Source organism: Danio rerio, chromosome 7 (genome assembly GCF_052040795.2).
Source record: "Danio rerio strain M-AB ecotype USA chromosome 7, GRCz13ab, whole genome shotgun sequence".
Taxonomy (NCBI): domain Eukaryota; kingdom Metazoa; phylum Chordata; class Actinopteri; order Cypriniformes; family Danionidae; genus Danio; species Danio rerio.
Window position 1 is genome coordinate 51539202 of NC_141027.1, and position 21238 is coordinate 51560439.

The 21238-nt window shown below is 34.4% G+C and overlaps 1 protein-coding gene and 1 long non-coding RNA gene across 13 annotated transcripts in view; both read right to left on the reverse strand.

The window, feature by feature from the left end:
• Positions 1–12135, reverse strand: part of crtc3 (CREB regulated transcription coactivator 3) — a 100398-nt gene extending 88263 nt beyond the window's left edge. For 5 of the 9 annotated variants that reach the window (XR_015496164.1, XM_087261827.1, XM_087261825.1 and 2 more), the window contains exon 1: positions 10744–12135. Coding sequence is in view for 4 of the 9 variants with exons in the window: in XM_087261827.1 (XP_087117953.1) it covers positions 10744–10875 (132 nt within the window). In the remaining 5 variants the exon portion in view is untranslated. The remainder of the gene's footprint in view (positions 1–10743) is intronic. The other 4 variants (XM_087261828.1, XM_087261826.1, XM_087261833.1 and 1 more) reach the window with 1 other exon arrangement.
• Positions 12136–13157: 1022 nt separating this feature from the next.
• Positions 13158–17293, reverse strand: LOC147843188 (uncharacterized). Of its 4 annotated transcripts, none has more exons than XR_015496214.1 (6): positions 17260–17293; positions 15886–15991; positions 15691–15761; positions 14260–14444; positions 13915–14118; positions 13158–13514 (listed from the first exon to the last, which is right to left on the reverse strand). It is a non-coding gene; the product is annotated as an uncharacterized LOC147843188 (long non-coding RNA). The 4 variants fall into 4 exon arrangements; XR_015496216.1 differs by having other exon boundaries at positions 13874–14118; XR_015496215.1 differs by lacking the exon at positions 17260–17293 and adding an exon at positions 16082–16220.
• Between the last annotated feature and the right edge of the window lie 3945 nt (positions 17294–21238).

Below are 21238 nucleotides of genomic sequence, written 5' to 3' on the forward strand. Positions count from 1 at the left end.
CCCCGCCTCCGTTTTCAGATGTCTCCGTTTTCCATCATCCACACTGAGACGGAGCAGCAGCGTTTCAGAATGAAAACGGCCTCTCCAGCGTTTTCGAAACGCTCCGTTTTCGGCGCTCGAGAACTCCGGCGTAGTGTGGACGGATGGCGTAACCGTAGCAAAACTTACGCGTTTCCAAACTAAAACGCACTAGTGTAAACAGGGCCTATATCTAGGCCAATATTGCTAAATAATGTTTATTGTTTATTGTCATTACTTGTTAGGAATGCTAGTTGTAACTTGTTAGTAACACTGAGCACATTCTACACATTATAGACCCTTTTCACATTTCTGGGTTCCTCAGTAGTGGAAGGTGTCATGATTGGGTAAACTTAGAGAGCAGTGAATGGGAGAATACAAAAAACAATTTTTTCACAACCCTATTTGCTAAAATAATAAAGAAAAACACCACAATGATCTTATAAAGACTTTTAGAAAAAAGTAAAATATAGCGCAAGTCTGATAATGACAGCCAGAGGAGAGAATAACGTCAAATTTACTCTCAGTCCCATAGGCTCTGCATTAGAACACCTCGCATAAGCGGTAATACGTTTTTTTTTGTTGTTGTTGTTATTTGACGCAAGTGTGATTATGTAATACATACATAAATGCATATAAATGTTCATACAATTTAAAAAAAAAAATCCAAATATTAAAACTGAAGGACTTTAAGGATTATGATGACCGTTAAAAACGTAATGATGTGTCTGTGTGAAAAGGGTCCATTATGTTTCTCTGCTTGTGGATAAGCTGTTTGTGATGACATTTGGTCATGTGACTTTATCATCACTACCTGCTTTTAACGTTTTATTTTTTTTTCCTGTGTTATACAAAGATACAATGTAGACGCTAAAACTTCAAATGATGGTGTGTTAGAAATACTGTAGTTTACTGTAAATTTAGAAATGTGTCTACTGTATTTTAACTGTAAAAAAGTTCACTGTAAATTCTTTACAGATGTTTATGTACAGTGTATTTATGTCCACTTGTGAGCAGGTGTAAACGAAGACATTAACAACTCAAACATGCTGGACATTTTTAAGGGCAGCGAGTGCGACTGCAGCTGGAGGACTTCCTGCATGCAAACATGCAGTGGGCTTATAGACAACAAGTGTAACAGCACACAAACAAGAGTTGTTTACATTTCTCTTCAGTCACTATTCCTTTGAAAACATCTGGTCTTTGCCTAAAACCAAGTCCTCAAAAAACCATGAATGTGCTGAATTAGTTTCTACAATAGGAGGTTTAGAGAGGCATCTTCAATTCAGAAATGTTTTCAACACAAGTCTGACCAAATCAGAAAAAAAAAAGATCAAACAATCCCTTTGTTGATACCAGTTTAATGTGCAGTCAGCACAAAATATAATTAAGCCATTTGTAGGTTCACTTCGTCGAAAAGTTGTGTGTAAACACTGTGGCATTGATATTTATTTGAGCTGCACAAGAGAAATTGAGAAATCAAACACAGAAAACTGATGACTTTGAGATGCCACAAGCACTGTTAGTCACTTCACTGAAAGCGGTAGTTTCTGGCAGATTTCACTGCTTCCTTTGGGATTATTGCCACACCGCTAACTGTAAACATTTATTTCATTTGTGTGGATGTTTGGAAACCTACAACAGCAAGCAAAATGAATGTTTCTGAAAAGTGGAAGCCTCACAATAATTAATTTGTGTGTGGGTGTATGTGTGTGTCAGAAACATTAGCAATTTTGGATGTAGTAGGGCTGTACAATACTGAAAAAATCTGACATATACAATATTGTTTTTATGTAATATATATTGTGATACATTGTAAAACATGCTGAATTACACACAATCGATTTGTGTTGGAACAATACGAATTAAGTTAACTTAATTGTTTTATGTTCAATCCACTTCAATTTGTAAAAAAATATTAAGCGGTCACAAAAACAACTAAAGAATTGTGCTGTTTCAGCTCAAATTAAATAAGTAGTTTAAAAAACAACAGATGTCATTGTTTGAGTGTATGAACAGAATTTGGTTTAAGTAGTTCTATTTAGAAAAAGTTCTTAATTTAGATTGATTGAGTTGATTGGGAAGATTCTATAGGGAAGTGAATCGTATATAAATTGATATAAATAGAGCAAAGACAAAATAGAAGAGAGACAAAAGTGAAATAAACATTGCTTTATGGTTTTCTGTCTAAAAATAGTTTTTTTTAGATACAAAAGTGATATAATCAAATGTAAAATAAGACTACATAGTAGAGCTGAACAATATTGGAAAAAACTGACATTGCGATATTTTGTTTTTCTGTGATAGTCATATTGTGAAATTTTATTCATATCACAATGTATAATAACTCTATTTGGAAAGAATTCACATTATCAAAAGGATTGTGATGATTTTGTACTTGCATAAAATATAATAAACATATTACGAGCATAAATTAATAAAAACATAGATACAAATGAAATAAACAGTACTTTATATTTTTCTGGAGAATCTAACAGTATATTGATGCACAAAATTAAATGATCAAATGTAAAACAACAATAAAACTTTTCATGAAACTATTAAACAACATCCATTCTTGTCTCAGGACAAATTGGAAAAACTTAGGTGATCCACTTTAAATGCTGACTAGTCTTTATTGTAGGAATGATTAAATGCAATTATTCTATGTTAAAGCTATACATTTTATCATGTCTAGTGCCCAAATAGTTTACAATTGCTTGAAATCTTGCATAGTCACATGCAGGCCTAAAAAAAAAAATCTGTGTTTTCTGGTTAATTACAATCCTAACTCAACATTGCAGATCCTGCGATGTGACTATTGCAGATTCGCACAGGCCAGATTGGCTAATAGGTAGGACCGGGAGAATTTCCGGTGGGACGGTCCATTTTTTGCCGCGAGGGCCGGTGTCCCTAGCTACTTGCACTCTCAGCAGTCGTACTTTTTTCATTTATTTATTTGACCATAGCCTCACTCTTTTTATTCATCATTTTGCGCAGCTCCGTTGTTTTTATTTATTTTCTCGCAGCCCTGTGAGCAAAATGCAGCCTTGAGGTTAATGATGATGTAACTATCATTCGACCCCAAACAGCGGCACCGTAGTGAATATAAGAATTCGAATTATTAATATTAATGACTATTACACCTGCTCAATGAAAATCAGATGATTTACTACCTTAATAAACCTGACATAACTTGATCAGAAATCTAAAAAGGGGGGAAACAGATTAAGCCATCACTATTTTTATTCCAACGGCACCATCGTGACAGCGCCGTTGTGGTCCAGTGGTCAGCACTTTGTTTAAACCTCACCAGAGTAAATTATTATTATTTTTATGGTTAAAACATATAATACTGTTAGGGTTGTTGAACATTTAGAGCTCTACAGCAGCTGTTTTTTTTTTGGTTTTTTTTTTAAGAGGTGATAGTGTCATTATAAACTGAATTGGAAATGACAATATTATAATTTAGTCAGTCGTGAACTGAGGTGGGCCGGTCTAAGGCTTGAAACTCCAGGGCTGAAAAGGAGTCACACTCTGGCCTGCAGATTGAGATATAGATGCTGAAATGATATATTGTGCTGCCTTACTTCATGGTCTTTATTGTATAAATATAAAATAAAATGAATCTACTAAATGGTACAAAGAGTATAATTTATTGTACCCGAATGCTTTAAACTCTTGAAATGCTCATACATTCACAGGCCTTAAAAACACTTGCATATGATAAATTTTCACTCTGTTATGGTTAAAGTCTACAAATCTAATGTTCTGTAATCTCTATAACCATAATTCAACAATGCATATCCTGCAATATGGCAATTGTGCATTGTGCAAATGTGATATCAATACTAAAATGATACATTTTGCAGCCTATGATGTAATATTACAATTAGCATTTTTAAGAAATGTGTACAATTTAAGAAATGTTCTTTTAAATAACAAAATTGCATTTTAACGTCTCTAAAACGCAAGAATTCCCCTCAAGGGCTCATTCCATTGTCAAGAAGACGAATGGTTGGTACAGAGTTATGACCTTAAACTCTTAACACTTACTACAACACAACCACATGTTCTCGTGCCCTAGTAGAGGAGGCTGCCAAATCATGAACTGGCAGATCCCGTTCATTCATTCCCGCCTACAGACACCACACAGAGACACAGCGCTGTCTGAGGCAGAGCTGCTTTCAGCTGAAACACTGGTCAAACACCTACACTTGAACCACTACACTTGACCGACATTTCTTAACCCTTCTCTAAAGGTAAAAAAAAACTTAGCTGACATCAACAAAAAGTAAAATATAGCTCAGTCATGCCAAGATACACACAGGGATTCTTCCACAACTCAGCCTGAAGACATTCAGCTCTTTTACCAAAGCTAAAGAATGATGTTTACCAATAATAATCATCAACTATTAGTGTGATGTGTCTATTAGAACAATATACATCTTAAAATAAAGTAAAAATGATCTCTTTTGGCTTGGTTATTGGCAATATTCAGAATTAGGGTTGCACAATATATCGTATCAACATCAATATCGCAATGCGTCTATCCACAATAGTCACATAAGCAATGTTGAGCTGGGATTAGGCATGTTACAATAACCGGTTTCAAGGTTTATTGTGGTTTGGAAAAGTCAACTTAATACAATTAAAATGTTCTGTTGTATCGTTCCCAAAGTATATGTAAGGATTTTTTTGTATGTATTTTTCATGTGTTGTAAAGAAATATGCGTTTTTAATGAAGACAGCAAATGTCAATGATTTATTTGAATTATTTAGCCTGGCATGTTTACCTTTCCAACATATTATAATTGTTTCTCAAAATAAAATAATTTTTTTCAATAGGGATTTTTTAAAATGTATTTATATATTTCTACAAAGACATTTAAAAAGAACTTTTTTATAGCAGTAATCACAACACCGTCAATCTGTGGTATTTTGATCCAAGGTTATCATACTCTCAGAAAATTATACCAGCCCATGCCTAGTTGGGATTATAGTCGAGCAGAAACCACAGGTTAAAACACACAAGATTTGTGGAGTCACTGCAGAACCGAACCATAGTATCTTGAATGTTTGTCATTTGTACACGTTATTATTAATTCCTGTAACTGTGTAAGCACTAAACTATGGCTTATTTAAAGGGCCATGAAACCCCCTCGTTTCAGCAGGGTGTTTGCACACCTCTACTTTGGAAAAAGTCAGAAAAGTGGGCGTGTCCAGCTCTGTTCAGGGGGGAGTGTTGGAGGAACTAAAGTGGGATGGTGTGGGAGTGTCTATTTGGGCACGCGCGAGTTTCAGAGTCAACACACACACACACACACACACACACACACACACACACACACACACACACACACACACACACACACACACACACACACACACACACACACACACACACACACACACACACACACACACACACACACACACACACACACACACACACACACACACACACACACACACACACACACACACACACACACACACACACACACACACACACACACACACACACACACACACACACACACACACACACACACACACACACACGAGACATCTGTAGTCGAATTATTTGCCAAATTATTAAATGGTGGACTTTAACTGCAGTTTGGCTCTTTCATTCAGGGAATTCATTCATGCCCCTCGCGACACACGAGATATTTGATTCGAGGAGCTGCTCTGAGCGTGTATTTTTCATGCACTGTTTGATACCACACGGCAAATGAGAGAACAAAAACCTCTGCATTTCCCAGAAACTTAGATGCACACGACAGGTAGTGTCAGAAAGCCGCGCGTGTTATTCCGGTCACTAAATGCGATAAAAACCTTACACGAGGTTAAAGTTTGGTTGTGGTGCTAACGTGTTTACACTCTGTGCAATAGTTTGTTAGATACGAACAAACTGAATAAACAAAGAGCACTGGTCGCTCACTTACCAAATCTGTAGAGACAGGACAATCACCAGCAACTAGAGCCGCGTCTTTATGAAGAGAAGACTACAAACGAATCCAGATCTCAGCGTTTGCAGATGAAAACAGCTCTCAGGTAAACAATAATCCTCCTTAGACACGTAAGTTATTGTTGTCGCGCACACTGTTAATCCACACGTGACTCTGAGCTCTCACAGAGAGAAAATGAAAACGAAACTTAACTGCAGCAAACTATAAAAGCAACACTTCACGCTTGTTTTGCCAACACAACGTGGCGTCTCTGTCCTGAAAACACGGTGATAGTAATGAATATTAATGAAGTTGCACAATAGAACGCACTGATTGGTTTGAACCAAGCCTTACTCATGCATTATTGCATCACACTGTAAGACGTAATAAGACTCACTCAGGCACAGACGCCCAGTCTGCACGCTGAAATACACGCTATTATGTCATGACCGTGACGCAGCTTCAAAAATTCGTTTCAAACCGAAAGTACGAATTTGCTTAAAATAACGCAAAAACAACCAATTTACTCTTTTTAGTGAAATATAGGTGTCCTAATAGTGTTTTTAGCAGTGTGGGACACATATACGACTGTCAACAGCTCAAAAAATGTGTTTTGGTGTTTCGTGACCCTTTAAATGATGAAGATCTATTCACTGGTATTTTACATAGAATTATTTAATTAATTTACCTGAATACTGTTAGACTCTCTACTAGAAAACCACTAATTATGTCACTTAATCTTTGCTCTGTTTTTTATGACTGCAGTTTATTAAATGTATATTGCAAATAATATAAAATATATATTTATATTAAATAAATATAGACCTACATTGTAAAACGATTTTCTGTAATTCATATTTTGTTTTCCGTATTTTGTGATTCATGCTTTTTTTCTTTGCTTATTTATGCTTTTGAATTGCATTATGGGATCTTGATCTATACTCCAAAAGCTTTTAATTTTAAACATTTGAAAAAGTGACTTTTGAATAGTTTTAAGTGAAATTTTGTCTGTGTTGGTGTTTTAAATTACAAAAAAAAAAACCTGGTAATAAGCTACCAGTACATTTCCTGTTATTTTACAGACTTCTTTGAATATTATTCATTCATCCCTTTATTAATCTGGGTTCGCCACAGCGAAATAAACCAGCAATTTATCCAGCATATTTTTTACACAGCGAATGCCCTTCCAGCCACAACCAATCACTGGGAACCCTATATATTTTACGAAATGCAAATTTAAAAAAGAACTTTCTAAAATGTCAATAAAAGTAATTTTGCTAAACTGTACAGTTGAATTTTCTACAAGTGGACAGAGCAGAGATAAAACTCCCATAATGCAATTCACAACCGTAAATAAACAGAAAACACTTGTGAATCACAAAATACAGAACCTGTTAATTAACAGATTTTTACAGAGTATACATGAATCACTCTCCTACAAAAGCATCCCAATAAATGTAAATGAATGACTTTCCAAATAGTCAAGTAATCTGGTGAAATTGTATTTATATTATGCATTCCTATTCAGAAACTTTAACATCTAAGAAATATTAATTAAATAAATAATAACATACACTTTACACTGGTTTTTAGCTAGAAAGGATACATGATACACTTTTGCCATTTAGTTAACTTATGCAAGTCTGAAACATTTTATTTTGAGAAATCAAAGATTGAGATCCTTTGGTATTCTGGTTGGCCATCCGCTACATCCAGCAGTCAATTATTTGGTGCCGGTGTCCTGTAAAGTTTAGTTCTATCCCCAGTCAAACACACCTGGGCTAGCTAATCAAGCTGTTACTAGGCTTTCTAGAAACATCTCTGCAGGTGTGTTGAGGCAAGTTGGAGCTAAAATCTGTAGGACATCGGCCCTCCAGGACAGAGGTTAGGCACCCCTGGTCATGAGAATAACTTAACTTACACTGTGTAACCATATTTGTGTCTTTGATTTGATTTATTTATTTGGCAAATATCCTCAGATATTAAGAGATATCATGTACGGTCAGTTGGTTATTAAAAAAAAGTTGAAATTTGAAAAAAAAAAGTTGAAAAAAAATTGAAAAACCTATAATTAACCTTTAGTTTTATAAAGGCACTGTGTAAATTATTATAACTATTATTTAAAGTGAACAGTGCTTCTTTTGTCCACCTAAACCAGGGGTGGCCAAATTTTTTCATAGTAAGGGCCAAAAACCAACTTGATTGAGGGTGGTGGGCCAAAGGTAATTACACAAAACTGTATTATGTCAAAGTTGCTATTTGCTATTAGGGTTGCACGGTTTACCAGTACATTGGTGGTATCGCGATACTATGGCTCCAAAATACTGGCTGTGCCACTGTACTTTATAAACGGTAGTATCGAAATTAATGGTTTATCTACAATACATAATGTTGCATGTGGAAAACTCACTAACCTGCTCAAACGTTTGTGCAACAATAGACCTTTTTATTTTGCCCCCCTATATTTCTACTCAGCCCCTCAAAAATTTTTGCTATAAAACTGTAAATTATTGCCTCAGTCCCCTTTAAATTTCATATGAAAACGGCAGCAGCATTCAGCTTCATCCTGTCTTTTGTTTTTCATTTGATCAGCAAACCACAGCCGTGGACAGCGAGAGAACGAGGTGTGCATTTATCAATAAATTGTTATAGTATCTGCCTATTTGCAGTTCTTTAATATAGATAACATTGTATCACCTGTATCCCAAAGTCACGGAGGAGCAGTCTGGTTTTCTCAGCGTTCACTTCATCAGCACAGCTGTTTTCTCCAGCAAAAAAACTCTTAATGACGATTTCGCTATTTTTATTTTAAGATGAACTACCAATATTAATCACTTTACAGTTCGTGTGGCATTAACTATACCATACAGTCTTGCACAGAAGGATTAAACCAAGTGACAGAAGCACTTCGAGAATGTACTCGTTTAAACTGTCACTGATTTAATAAATGGAAATTAAAAATGCAATTGAATATAGAAAGTGTTTTTTACTATAGTAAACAGGTGGGTTCAGCCTATTTGGCTCATTCAGAACTCAAATGACTGTGCCTGTCTATGTAATACAGTGGAATACAACCCATATTAAACAAACATTTTTAAGTGTATTACTATTCAATTACTACTTATAAATGTAATATTAGGTTTATATATACAGTTGAAGTCAGAATTATTAGCCCCCTTCGATTTTTTTCTTCTTTTTAAAATATTTTTCAAATGATGTTTAACAGAGCAAGGACATTTTCACAGTATGTCTGATATTATTTTTTCTTCTGAAGAAAGTCTTATTTGTTTCATTTCGGCTAGAATAAAAGCAATTTTGAATTTTTTATGAACCATTTTAGGGACAAAATTATTAGCCCCTTTAAGCTATATTTTTTCTCGATTATCTACAGAACAAACCACTGTTATACAATAACTTGCCTAATTATCCTAACCTGCCTACTTAATTTAATTCATCTAGTTAAGCCTTTAAATGTCACTTTAAGCTGTATAGAAATGTCTTGAAAAATATCTAGTCAAATATTATTTACAGACATCAAGGTAAAGATAAAATAAATTGGTTATTAGAAATGAGTTATTAAAATTATTATCTTTAGTAATGTGTTGAAAAAAAAATCTTCTCTCGGTTAAACAGAAATAGGGGAAAAAAATAAACAAGCGGTCTAATAATTTGGGGGGCTAATAATTCTGACTTCAACTGTGTGTGTGTGTATATATATATATATATATATATATATTTTTTTTTTTTTTTTTTTTTTTTACTTGTAAGGAGTTAAGCCCCTCTTAAATGAACATCCTAAAATCGCCCCCACTCGTTGACATTTCTGCATTGTCTTCTGTCCATTGAGTAACAGTATTTACATTCATAATCAGATTCATTTACAAATAAATTTCATTCAAAGATTTCATTTCAGCTTTTTAGTTGATCAATAAAACAAATATAAAGAATTCTCTGTTAAAGGCACTTGCCTCAACCCTCACCATACCTTTCTTCTCTAATGGGATGGTGGGCCAAATCAAAGGTCCTCAGGTCCTAGTTTGAGCATCTCTGACCTAACTCATCATTATCATTTTAGCGCCTTTCTGCTTTAGGACTTAATGTTGGGTTAATTTACAAATGAATGTACATTATTCATTACAAAAAGCGTTTACATAAATTCCCTTCTTTAATAATCCTGCTGAGAATCAGAGCCACATTAACAAAGAAATAAAACTGATGCTTATTTATTCAAGCACACTATTTTGCATAATGAGGTAATGGTTGCATTAAACAAAATTTTGAAATATCTAACAGACTAGAATTTAACCAAATGCCCCATGCTGATTTTGCAGCCATTCTGTCTAATGTAATATCATCAAAGCCCCTAAATGTAGTAAGAACATCTCGTATGTTACCACTGTTTTACTGTAGTAACTGTGGCATCTTGGGTAGAAACTATGGTTGCCATGGTGACTTCTGCAATCAAATCATCTGTACACCAAGAAAGAAATACGTTTGCAGAATACAACTAACTTCACCTCTGATCGAGTGTTGACTAGCAAATATGATGAGCTAAATTAAATGCATCAGCCCTTTAATGATGTCAATATGAATCAATATGCGTGCAGTGCGACAGCGGTGCTACAGACATCCACATCCATCCTCACGAGCTCGATTGAACGTTCATTTCACATTCTCACTGACGCATTTGCGCACAGGACAAACTTAGACAGCTGAATTTAATGTATGAGATCGATGGAGCGAGGTAATTTCCTAATTTGGCTGAGCTTACCCTTGAGACAGTGAGGTCTGTCATGAGCTGCTCGAAGGCCCGCGTCTCCTCCGCCTGTTTCTGGTTGTGCAGCGCGATCTTCTCGCTGAACTTCCGCGGGTTGGAGCCACTCGAGCCCGGGGATCCAGACATGGTCGGGCCGCAGAGTTTCGTGATAATCTTCGCAGAGAACTGACAGTTGAATGTCTTCGATATAGAAGTTAAACGTGCTTAAGTTGTCCCTCCATGTCTGAAAAGCGAGGAAGAGTGCAGTCCAGTCTCTTTAATGATGTTTGACGAGGTCGCTTTAATGACAAGAGCTTTGCAACCATTAATGAGCTGGAAAATGCGATGAAAGCGTATTATTAACAACTTAATGGAGTTAATTTCACTTGAGCGCCAATTATCGATGGTATCTGGGAATTCCTTTTATTTTAATAATGTCAATATTTGTATACAGGCGATGAGCCGAATTTGCTAAAAGTTTGTCAGGAAACTGGACATCGCTAAATTATCAGTTTCGCTTGGCATCACAAAACTAGCTCTTGCTTTTTATCGCGTAAGAAACAGGATGAGAAATAAAATACTGCACGATACCAAACAGAAAAGCTTCTACTTGGAAATGTTTCACTTGGATTTACGAAACAAGTTCAGTAGCGACTCTAGCTAGCAGGCTAAATACTTTGGATTCTAACAAGAGCGATTTTAATTATGCATTTTTCATGATTCCGCATAAATATTTAAGTGCCTACCATTATTTATGAATTAAGGTTGACAGCTAGTGATATAACTGTCTGAATGTGCGTAATTGATTGATATTGCTTGCTAATGTACGGCGTAAAGTCAGCCGTGACAGCTAACCAGCTAATGAGCAATATGATAATCAAAACAATACAAGCGATTTCTCTCAAACCGACTGTAAATGACAGCAAACACCCGTGCGACCTGTTAAAGAATCACTTATAAAGCTAATTCAGTTATCCTGATTGCCCACAACACTTGAGTTAGTTTCGTGAGATTTCAACAAGTGGTCTCGCCGATGTAAACCTCATTACGCATTCAAAACTCGTCTAAACAGGTACGCGCGACAGCAACTTCGCAGCAAAGTAACGTTAGCGGCTGAAAGTGAGCAACAGACACTGGCTGTCCTGCGGCCACTGATCGACCGCTGTTGACACACGAGTCTGCCTAAATGTTTAGATGTTACTGATTCGCGAAGTGCAGCGGTGAAATGCGATCGTGTGGTCCGCGTGTGCTGCGCTCTTCTCTCTTCTTCTCCGTGTCCATCACCTGTACATCCAGCTGAACTGCGAGGCTCCCGCTCGTGACTCCACGCCGCACATTTGTTTTGTCAACTCCGATCCCTCACTCCGAATGAAAACAAGCCGAGGAGAAAATACTCAAGCCTGCCCCAAAACTGCAAAGCGATTTTTTGTTTTATAAGTTGTGTCCACAAGGAGGCAGTGGAGTTCCCTTAAAGGGACACACACATCATATTTACGCTGAGAATGTGTAACTTATCATGCGTGCACACACAACGCAGGCCACTGTCAGAAAGTGTATTTATAGTAGAGAAGAAAACAGAAAATCTTAAAGGAGCAAACACCCGGAGCATTATCTGTTGTTAAAAATATATAGTGAATGTAAATAATAAGATTGTTCTTTAGTAGTAATCAGCCTCTTTAAATGGTTTCTGATGGATCAAGTGACAGCAGAAGGCTGAAGTAGCAGGTTTGCCATCTTTGATTTCATTAACAGTTATTCACAAAGAATAGGGGTGAGTAGGGATGAAAGAACCATTTTTTAAAAATAAAAACCTCATTTTAAAGGGCACCTATTTTTCCCCTTTTACAAGGTGTATGAAAAGCCTTTGGTGTCTCCAGAATGTGTCTGTCTTAAAATGTGCATCTTAAAATACCCACCAGATTATTTATTATAGAATAATTCAGAATCTGCCCATTTTGATGTCTGAGTTTACTGAAGCTGTTTTTGTAGCCTGTCCCAGATAGCAAAATACACTCGGGCCAGTTCCGGCTAGATTGTCGCCTGCCGGAGACTTACCCCTCGGCCCACCTCCGGCTGCCGGACTCGGGCCGGATGCCTGTGGACTCACTGCCCGATTCCGGCCCGAATCAAGCGGGCCAGATGCGGCGGCCGTAAGCGAGCCGACGCTGCGCATCCGCGCCAGAATCGGCGCGAGGGTAATGTGCGCTGCGGCCCGAAGCTGGCGCGACTCCGTATTTATACACCTTATAAAACCTTTTAGTATTACATTGGTACTTGATATATGGTATTACAACCATTTGAATTTATACAACAGCAAACACAGGCTATAATGTAAACACAAAGTGTAAGCACTGTGTTTAACCATTGAATAAAGTGCAAACTGCATACATATTCTGTAACGAAAATAATCAGACAAATGACAAAATTAATAAATGTTAAACGTTTATTGATTGCAAGAAAAAAATAGTACTAAATTTTTATAAATAATTTTGTAGTGCACAAGAATATCAATATAAAAACAACAATAAAACAACACAATAAAGACACACAGAAAGATTCAAACAAAAAATCTAAAAATTACACACAAACACATATGTTTTTAAAACAACCCTGTTTTCCCCAATAGACTTGAATTAAAAATTTGTACAAACAGCTAAATTTTATATAAACCTAAATATAGAAACCAATTTAAGATATAGCAAGAAATATCTTAAAAATACCAATGACAATCTGTAAAATATACAAGTCAAACTTGTAAAAAGTACTGCAGAATTCTGAAGAAACATCTTGAAACATTTTTTAATAAAACATTAAAATAATAATAAACAAACAAATATATATATATATATATATATATATATATATATATATATATATATATATATATATATATATATATATATATATATATATAAAAATAATTGCAGAAGTATAAAGTCAAACTTATTTTTAAATAAACTTGAACAAAATCAATTGCACAAACAGCAAGACATGAGTGAGATGATTATACATTTCATATATATACACGTCTTGTGCAATTTTATATTTATAATTTTATTTGTATTACGTTTATTAAAAATGTATCAAGATGTTTCTTCAGAATTTGGCGCACACACATACATACCATACATATATACACACACACATATATATACATATACATATATAAATGCAAATGAAAGAAACAAATTGTTCAAGTATTAGGGAACATCCTAATACACTTAAAATGTTGTTTAAAAAATAAAACAAAATAGTGATGTAGACATTTGACACATTAGCTTTCTCTTCTTTCTTCCTCCATCCCTGTCAGGGGCAAGTTGTAGCTACCTTGTAATGCATTTTTCCACTTCTTTATCAGTGGTGTGGTATGGACATTTGTCCTCACTCCATCTGTGATTAAAAAATAAACAGATAATTAGTAGTGAACAAGTACTAATGTAAAAAAAAAAAAAGAAAAAAGTAGGAAAAAAGTAGGCTACAAATAACAAATAAATTTAAAACACTTTGAAATTAGCAAGAGCTTGAACTTACCAGTTTCTTCATTTGTTCGGGCTGCTCCTTTAGTTGATTTTCAAGCTTTTCCAAATCAAATTGGCCAAAGGAAGGTCAAATGTGTTTACATCTGGAATTTCATCACGTCTGTTTTGGTTTTGTGAGAATCAGGCCCAGCTGCTGCTTTATGATGTTGCATGATTTTAAAACTTCAGTCAGTCGTGCTAAAAAAGAAAAATAACAGATTAGTATAAATCAACCTGTAGCTTATTCTCATACAACTTCTGTAAATACAACAGTGGGTTAGACACTGCTGATATTCTCTAGTTGATCTTTACTTTCTAGCTGCATTAAACCTTAACAAATTTAGTGATGTCTTCAATTCTTGCAAAGACATCACGAGATGCAATAAGTTCTGTCTTGATCTCAAACTGCACTAGAACAAAGACTGTAAATGTTCATAGGTGTACTGCAGGAGTGTTCAAACTTTTTGGGCCGAGGGGCAGATGCAAAAAAACAAACGTTGTCGCGGGCCAAATTTTACATACATCACACAGACACGTGTATATATATATATATATATATATATATAAAAATACAGTTTAGTCAGAATTGTTAGCCCCCCTAAATTATTAGCCACCGTTTATTTTTTCCCCAATTTCTGTATAACGGAGAGTTAAACATTTTTTTCCACACATTTCTAAACATATTAGTTTTAGTAACTCATTTCTAATAACTGATTTATTTTATCTTTGCCATGATGACAGTAAATAATATTTGACTAGATATTTTTAAGACACTTCTATACAGTTTAAAGTGACATTTAAAGGCTTAACTAGGTTAATCAAGTTAACTAGTCAAGTTAAGGTAATTAGGCAAGTTATTTTATAACAACGGTTTGTTCTGAAGACTTAAGGGGCTAATAATTTTGACCTTAAAATGGTTCATAAAAAAATTATACCGCTTTTTATTCTAGCCGAAATAAAACATGTCTTTCTCCAACATCATTTGGGAAATATTTAAAAAAGAAGAAATAAATCAATGAGGGGCTAATAATTCAGACTTCAAATGTGTGTAGATAGATAGATAGATAGATAGACAGATAGATAGATAGATAGATAGATAGATAGATAGATAGATAGATAGATAGATAGATAGATAGAGACAGACAGACAGACAGACAGATATATAGATCATAACAAGAACTGCTGCTTAATTAAATGCATGTAATAGCGACACCCGGTGGTTATTTATTGAATTACGTTCATTTTTGTATAGCGGTCCAGATTCTATTGATATTTATAAAAAGCCTCGCGGGCCGCAGATGGCCCGCGGGCCGTAGTTTGGACACGCCTGGTGTACTGGAATGTACAGTATCTGTGCATCTTGATACTGGTCTTAAGATTTCTGCCATAGTCATTGATGGTGATGGTACTTGTGGTGCTGCATTGATTTCTGAAATCTTCATACCTGCCTTTTATCCAGCCTCTTTGTTCCAAGTAATTTTTCTTCATCACGGTATAGATGTGTCTATACTGTCCCTTAATCAGATACATTTACAAAACAAAACATCACTTTAGTATAGTGCCAGGGCAAAACTCACAGGTTGTAACAGATCAATGACATAATGTTGACAGTATGTGTTTAAAATAATTGCAAACAAACCTGTTCTGTCTTTAGATGTATGACAGGCGATCATCATCCTCATCTGTCTACCAGTCAGAAATCACAGTTGCGTGTGGATGTTTGAGTCGAGCTTCCTCATATGCATCTATAATAAAACATCACATTGTTGTTAACCTCCCGTAAAGAAAAGTTCAAATCCTGAAATACTATCAAAGTTAATTAATGCATATAATACCTATAGTGTAAATAATCAGTACACAGAAGGTTGCACAAGATTTATTCGGAGATTCATGCAGAGTGACAGCCTTATGAATCTGAGACATAGATTTGTAAGATGGTCAAGCACATGCATTATTCTGTACCCATGAAGATTAACCTACCATTGTGAAAAATGTTTGATGATAGCCAATAACAATAAACCATTTCAGCTGTTTGTGAAGCAATTAGTAATGTAATGTCTGAAAAGCTCAATCTATGTTGAACATGTATCAGCAGTTTACAGCTTATAATGGACTTTTAGCACACAACTATAACATGCCTATTCACGTTCAAAAGAGTGTGCCATTGACTTCTTTGGTCGTGATGTACTGCAAAATGATCTCACTAACCTTTGTTAAACAAGAACAATGACACTTAACCAACAAATATTGTTACCCATTCATTTAAATCAGAATTTATCACTGTCAATAACATAAAAAACAAACAAAAAAAACATCAAAATCTGCTTTAAGACGTTCAGTTTTACATTAACTGACCATTACGGCTTGAACAAAAGATATAATTGATTCACATAGGCTAACACATATGAATTAAAGTGCACACTAATATATTTCTCTTGGATAATTTAAAGAGAATAGTAAACAGTCGAGTTTCCATCATTTTTCGTGACTAACTGCATAAACAAGATAAACAATAATATTTTATTAATCCAAAACGATTAGTTTTTATTTACAAATAATCACAGAATTAATACTGTTGGATAAGTATACGCCTGTACAATGATTTTTTCAACATCCACGGTACTTTATAATGTTAAATCAGGAAAAAAACACGTTTTGCCATGTTAGCGTTAATGTATTCGTCTACAGAAACTTTCTTTAACGCAAAGTTAGCATACACACAAATTCGTTTCATGTTTCTTTAAAATAATTAAAATAGTTTTCAGTTACTACACACGTTACAATCTAACATTGTGTAAAAGGAAAATGAATTTTCAGACGTGTTTGTAACTGTTAGCGTTAGCATACATTAGCTCCAGTCTTGTTTCTTAAAGCAAGTTACATTTCGTATCAAACTGTTTTAAATTACTAAACGCTGTTACAACCAAACAACGTGGAAATGTTTTAAGCTCTAAATTCGCTAATTATACAGTACACAAGCAGTAAAAAGCTTACCTTTCTGACCGGAATCCACGTGAAAAGTTTGAAAAACCAAACTTTTTCTTCTTGTGATCTTCGTGCCATGGTGGTTGACAACCAGCTTTTTGGAGCATTACCGCCACCGTCTGGATTGGAGTTTGGATCATGAGTTTAGTCACGCATGTGTTTATTATGAAACCAACTTCTGCTTTAAAAAAAAACAGTCAGCACAGGCGTGCTATCTTAAAAATAAGCGAATTTTACATAGTTTTTCTCTAGATGACATGTATAATCTATTTATAAATAATATTGTTTTGTTTGCGTCTAAACATTGCGACCATCCACACTAAATATTTTTTTTTTTTTTGCTATCGTACCATGAATATGTTCTCAAATTATCATTAAACGTGGAGCTAACAGATTACTAGATAAAATAAGAACTTAATCGGTTGCCATCAGCCGAGTCCTTGCCAGAAGCGGCCAGGACTCTACAGACAGACTCGGGCCGGATATGGTTGACCGGAATCGGGCCAGTGCTTTACAGCCGCATCACAACCGCATGTGCGCGAGCGAGCTGCGGGCCGCACTCGGCCCGGATAACACTCGCCGATGCCGAGTCGGAGCCGGAGGCACCGGAGGGCAGCCGAGCTCGGGCTGATTACTGCCTGCTATCTGGGGTGGCTTTAAATTCAAATGAGCTGCTTCTCTCTGCCCACCGTTTCCACCTGTGTGTCTGCTTCTCATTATGCGTTAGATCAGATAACAAGCAGTCAGTGACAGAGACAGACATGGATGAAGCTGAAATACAGGTCATTCGTAAAAAATACGTTTAAAAGTAAGTTTATTTGATGTATTTGTGGTGGAGTTTATTCAAGCCTTTCTGAAATGATGAGTCTCACACAAATGATGTTTGCAGTATACACACACACATATATATTAGCGTTTACTGATACCTTGCGCCCGTGGTCATTATAGTAGTTAGGAATTACATAGCAATTTTACTGTCTATTACAAACATGCTCTGTTTTAAAAATGTTTTAAACCTATAAAACTAACAAAAAAAAATCACAGAGTTTTAAAAAATATTTTAATCCCAGTTTGTTTGCAATTAAATCTTCTGTGTGCATGTGTGTACTTGTTATTATAGAAACATGGCGCCTGTCAATCAATTCAGTGGGCGGGAAAATCGCACTTCAAGGTCATGTTGCGGTGGGCCTAAAAATCACAGGGATTTGGGTCCTACTTTAAGGTCAGGAAATTGAAAAAAAAAAAAAAGAGACTTGCTGAGTTTCTATCACTTCAGTATGAATGTGGACACACTATACCAACACACAGTTCTGTCGAAAAAGCTTCAACTTCAACCAAAATTCTTCAACTACGGGCACTTTTAGCCTTGTAAAGTTAAGTAAAAAAAAAAAAAAAAAAAACTTGTTCAAAATTAGCATTACATAGCCTTAAAAGTTTAAACAATTTGTCTAGTTTGAAGATCTGTAAGAGGACAAACTTAGATATAGAGAAACATTTTTTCCCATTTTTTGAACTGAACAAATGTCAATTCCAGCACATCTCAATATAGAGCTTATTTCAAACTAAACTAAATGATGGCAGTCAAACATTGTCTAAGATCATTTTTGTGTCTAGTTTAACCAATCTTTCCGCAATATATATATATATATATATATATATATATATATATATATATATATATATATATATATATATATATATATATATATATATATATATATTAGATATATATTTATATATATATAATGAATATACATTTGTCAATGAAATAAATTAGTTGTATGCTGAATTATACACCTGTCACACTCAAAAATGTAATATTAATTTGGTTAAGAGCTTATTAGAAAATAAATAAACTGAATTTGTATGTTAAATAGAGTATGAACTTATACATTGTGAATACACTTTAAATGTGTGATGAGAACTTTTAAAATATATTTTTTTAATGTGTGTGGTGATGGAAATAACATTTGAATGAACAGTTTATTGTGGAAAAAAAAAAGAAAAATAGCTTCACCGATTAGCTTTGAATTAATACTAGCCTGTCATGTATACAAAACACTCTTATTTACCTTCATTTTGTTTGGTTTTTAAATACATCTTTGAAGGTTCAACATGTTTGAAAATGAGGTAGAATAAATGTATTTCCTTATCCAGCAATATTTATCTTGATTTTTCTTTAAGTGTTGTTAATAAAAATGTAAGTTCCCTCCATCTTCAAGATGTTCTCAGATATCACTTAAATAATCCCACCTAAATAATCTTTCATACAAACTTTTAAAGCGACATTACAGTGTTGTGGTGGAAATGACACAGATACTGTGGGACAGCTATATTTGTATCAAAAATAATATTGATAATAGTCTCACATTAATAACTATAAAATATTTATTTATTTCACCAGTGCTTAATTAAGATACATTAATAGATACCAGATAAATAATCTTTTAAAATGTTATACTCATTGTTGAAGTTTAAAACTGGGTGTGCAACAAGGTGAAAACAGTGATTTTGACACCTAAAAGGTGGTTGAGTAATATGAAAAAATATATAAAAGAAAGCTAGTAAATTTTTTAAAGTAGGTTTTATTGTTAGTTTGACAAAGATAGAGGAATTTGAACAAAATCATAGATATTTTTGGATATATGATCAAAGGACATAAAGGTGCCCGTAATTAAAGAATTACCTATTTTCTAGATTTACTGATTTAATCTTGTTCATTTTAATGTATCCAACTATAACCTTGTTAATGTTAACTGCAAACATATTTTGTCATTTATTTTTGCATTTTCGTTTTATATTTCAGCTCCATCAAATATTTCAAAAACAATCCAACAATTCAAAATGTTCACATTTACTACAATTTTTAATTTCGTTTTATTGTTATTGGCAATATGGATTAATTTTATAAAACATCTGAATCCAAACACTGAAAACTCTAAAGTGAAAGTGAAAAATAAGGTTTGTCTATCAGCAGTGGGAGATAAATAACAGTATTTCTTCAGTCATCACTGGAACTCTTGCCATTTAAACCTGATTTACTTTTAAACTAAAAAACTCAGACATTTCGAACTAAAGGATGTGTTATTGCACTAATTGTTCATTACTGTGATGTGAAAAGAGAAAGGTTAAATTAATTTACTTTCTGCCCTGAAAAACTGAAATTTGGAGCTAACTGCAGAACACAACAGCTAATATTTGGCAGCTCCATCAAGAGTTGCATGTAGAATGTGTTTTAAATAGTCTGGAAAGCAAATGCTGTCAGTGCTTCAAGAAAATCGCTTTGTTACTTTTGTCCCACATTATTTTCATCCCCACTTTGTGTTCCAATAATCATTTCATCAAGCAATGTGTAACTATTATAATTATAATACAGACTGCTTATTTTTTGTTTTTAAAAAAATGACTGCTTGATCCTGTCACGTTGTATATTGAATGACCTCTTACAAACGTCATGTTTGCACATAACTGCAATTTTCATATTTGAAAAGTATAAAGTGGTGTTGAAAGTGTTTGCCTCCTAAATGATTTCTTAGTTTTTGAATGTTTTTCACACTTCAATGTTTCATAAAACAAATTAAAATATAAAGTCAAAGACACATTAGTAAACACATCATGCAGTTTTGAAATGAAGTTGAAATAAAACACTTTCAAATGATTTTATTAATAAGAAAAAAACAAAATGTAAAAATACATAGACCTGTGTAAAAAAGTGTTTCCCCTAAACCAAGTAACTGGTTGGGGTCACTCTAAGCAGCAACAACTGCAATCAAGTATTTTTGAGAACTTGCCACGAGTCTGTTACAGTGCTGTGGAGAAATGTTGTTCCACTCATCTTTTTAGTGTTGTTGTAATCAGCCACATTGGAGGGTTTGTAAGCATGAATGGCCTTTTTAGCACTTTAGGTTCAAGAAAATTGCTTTACAAATAAAATACATTATTATTATTATTATTATTAAGGTCATTCTACAGCATCCTAATTAGATTCAGGTCAGGACTTTGACTAG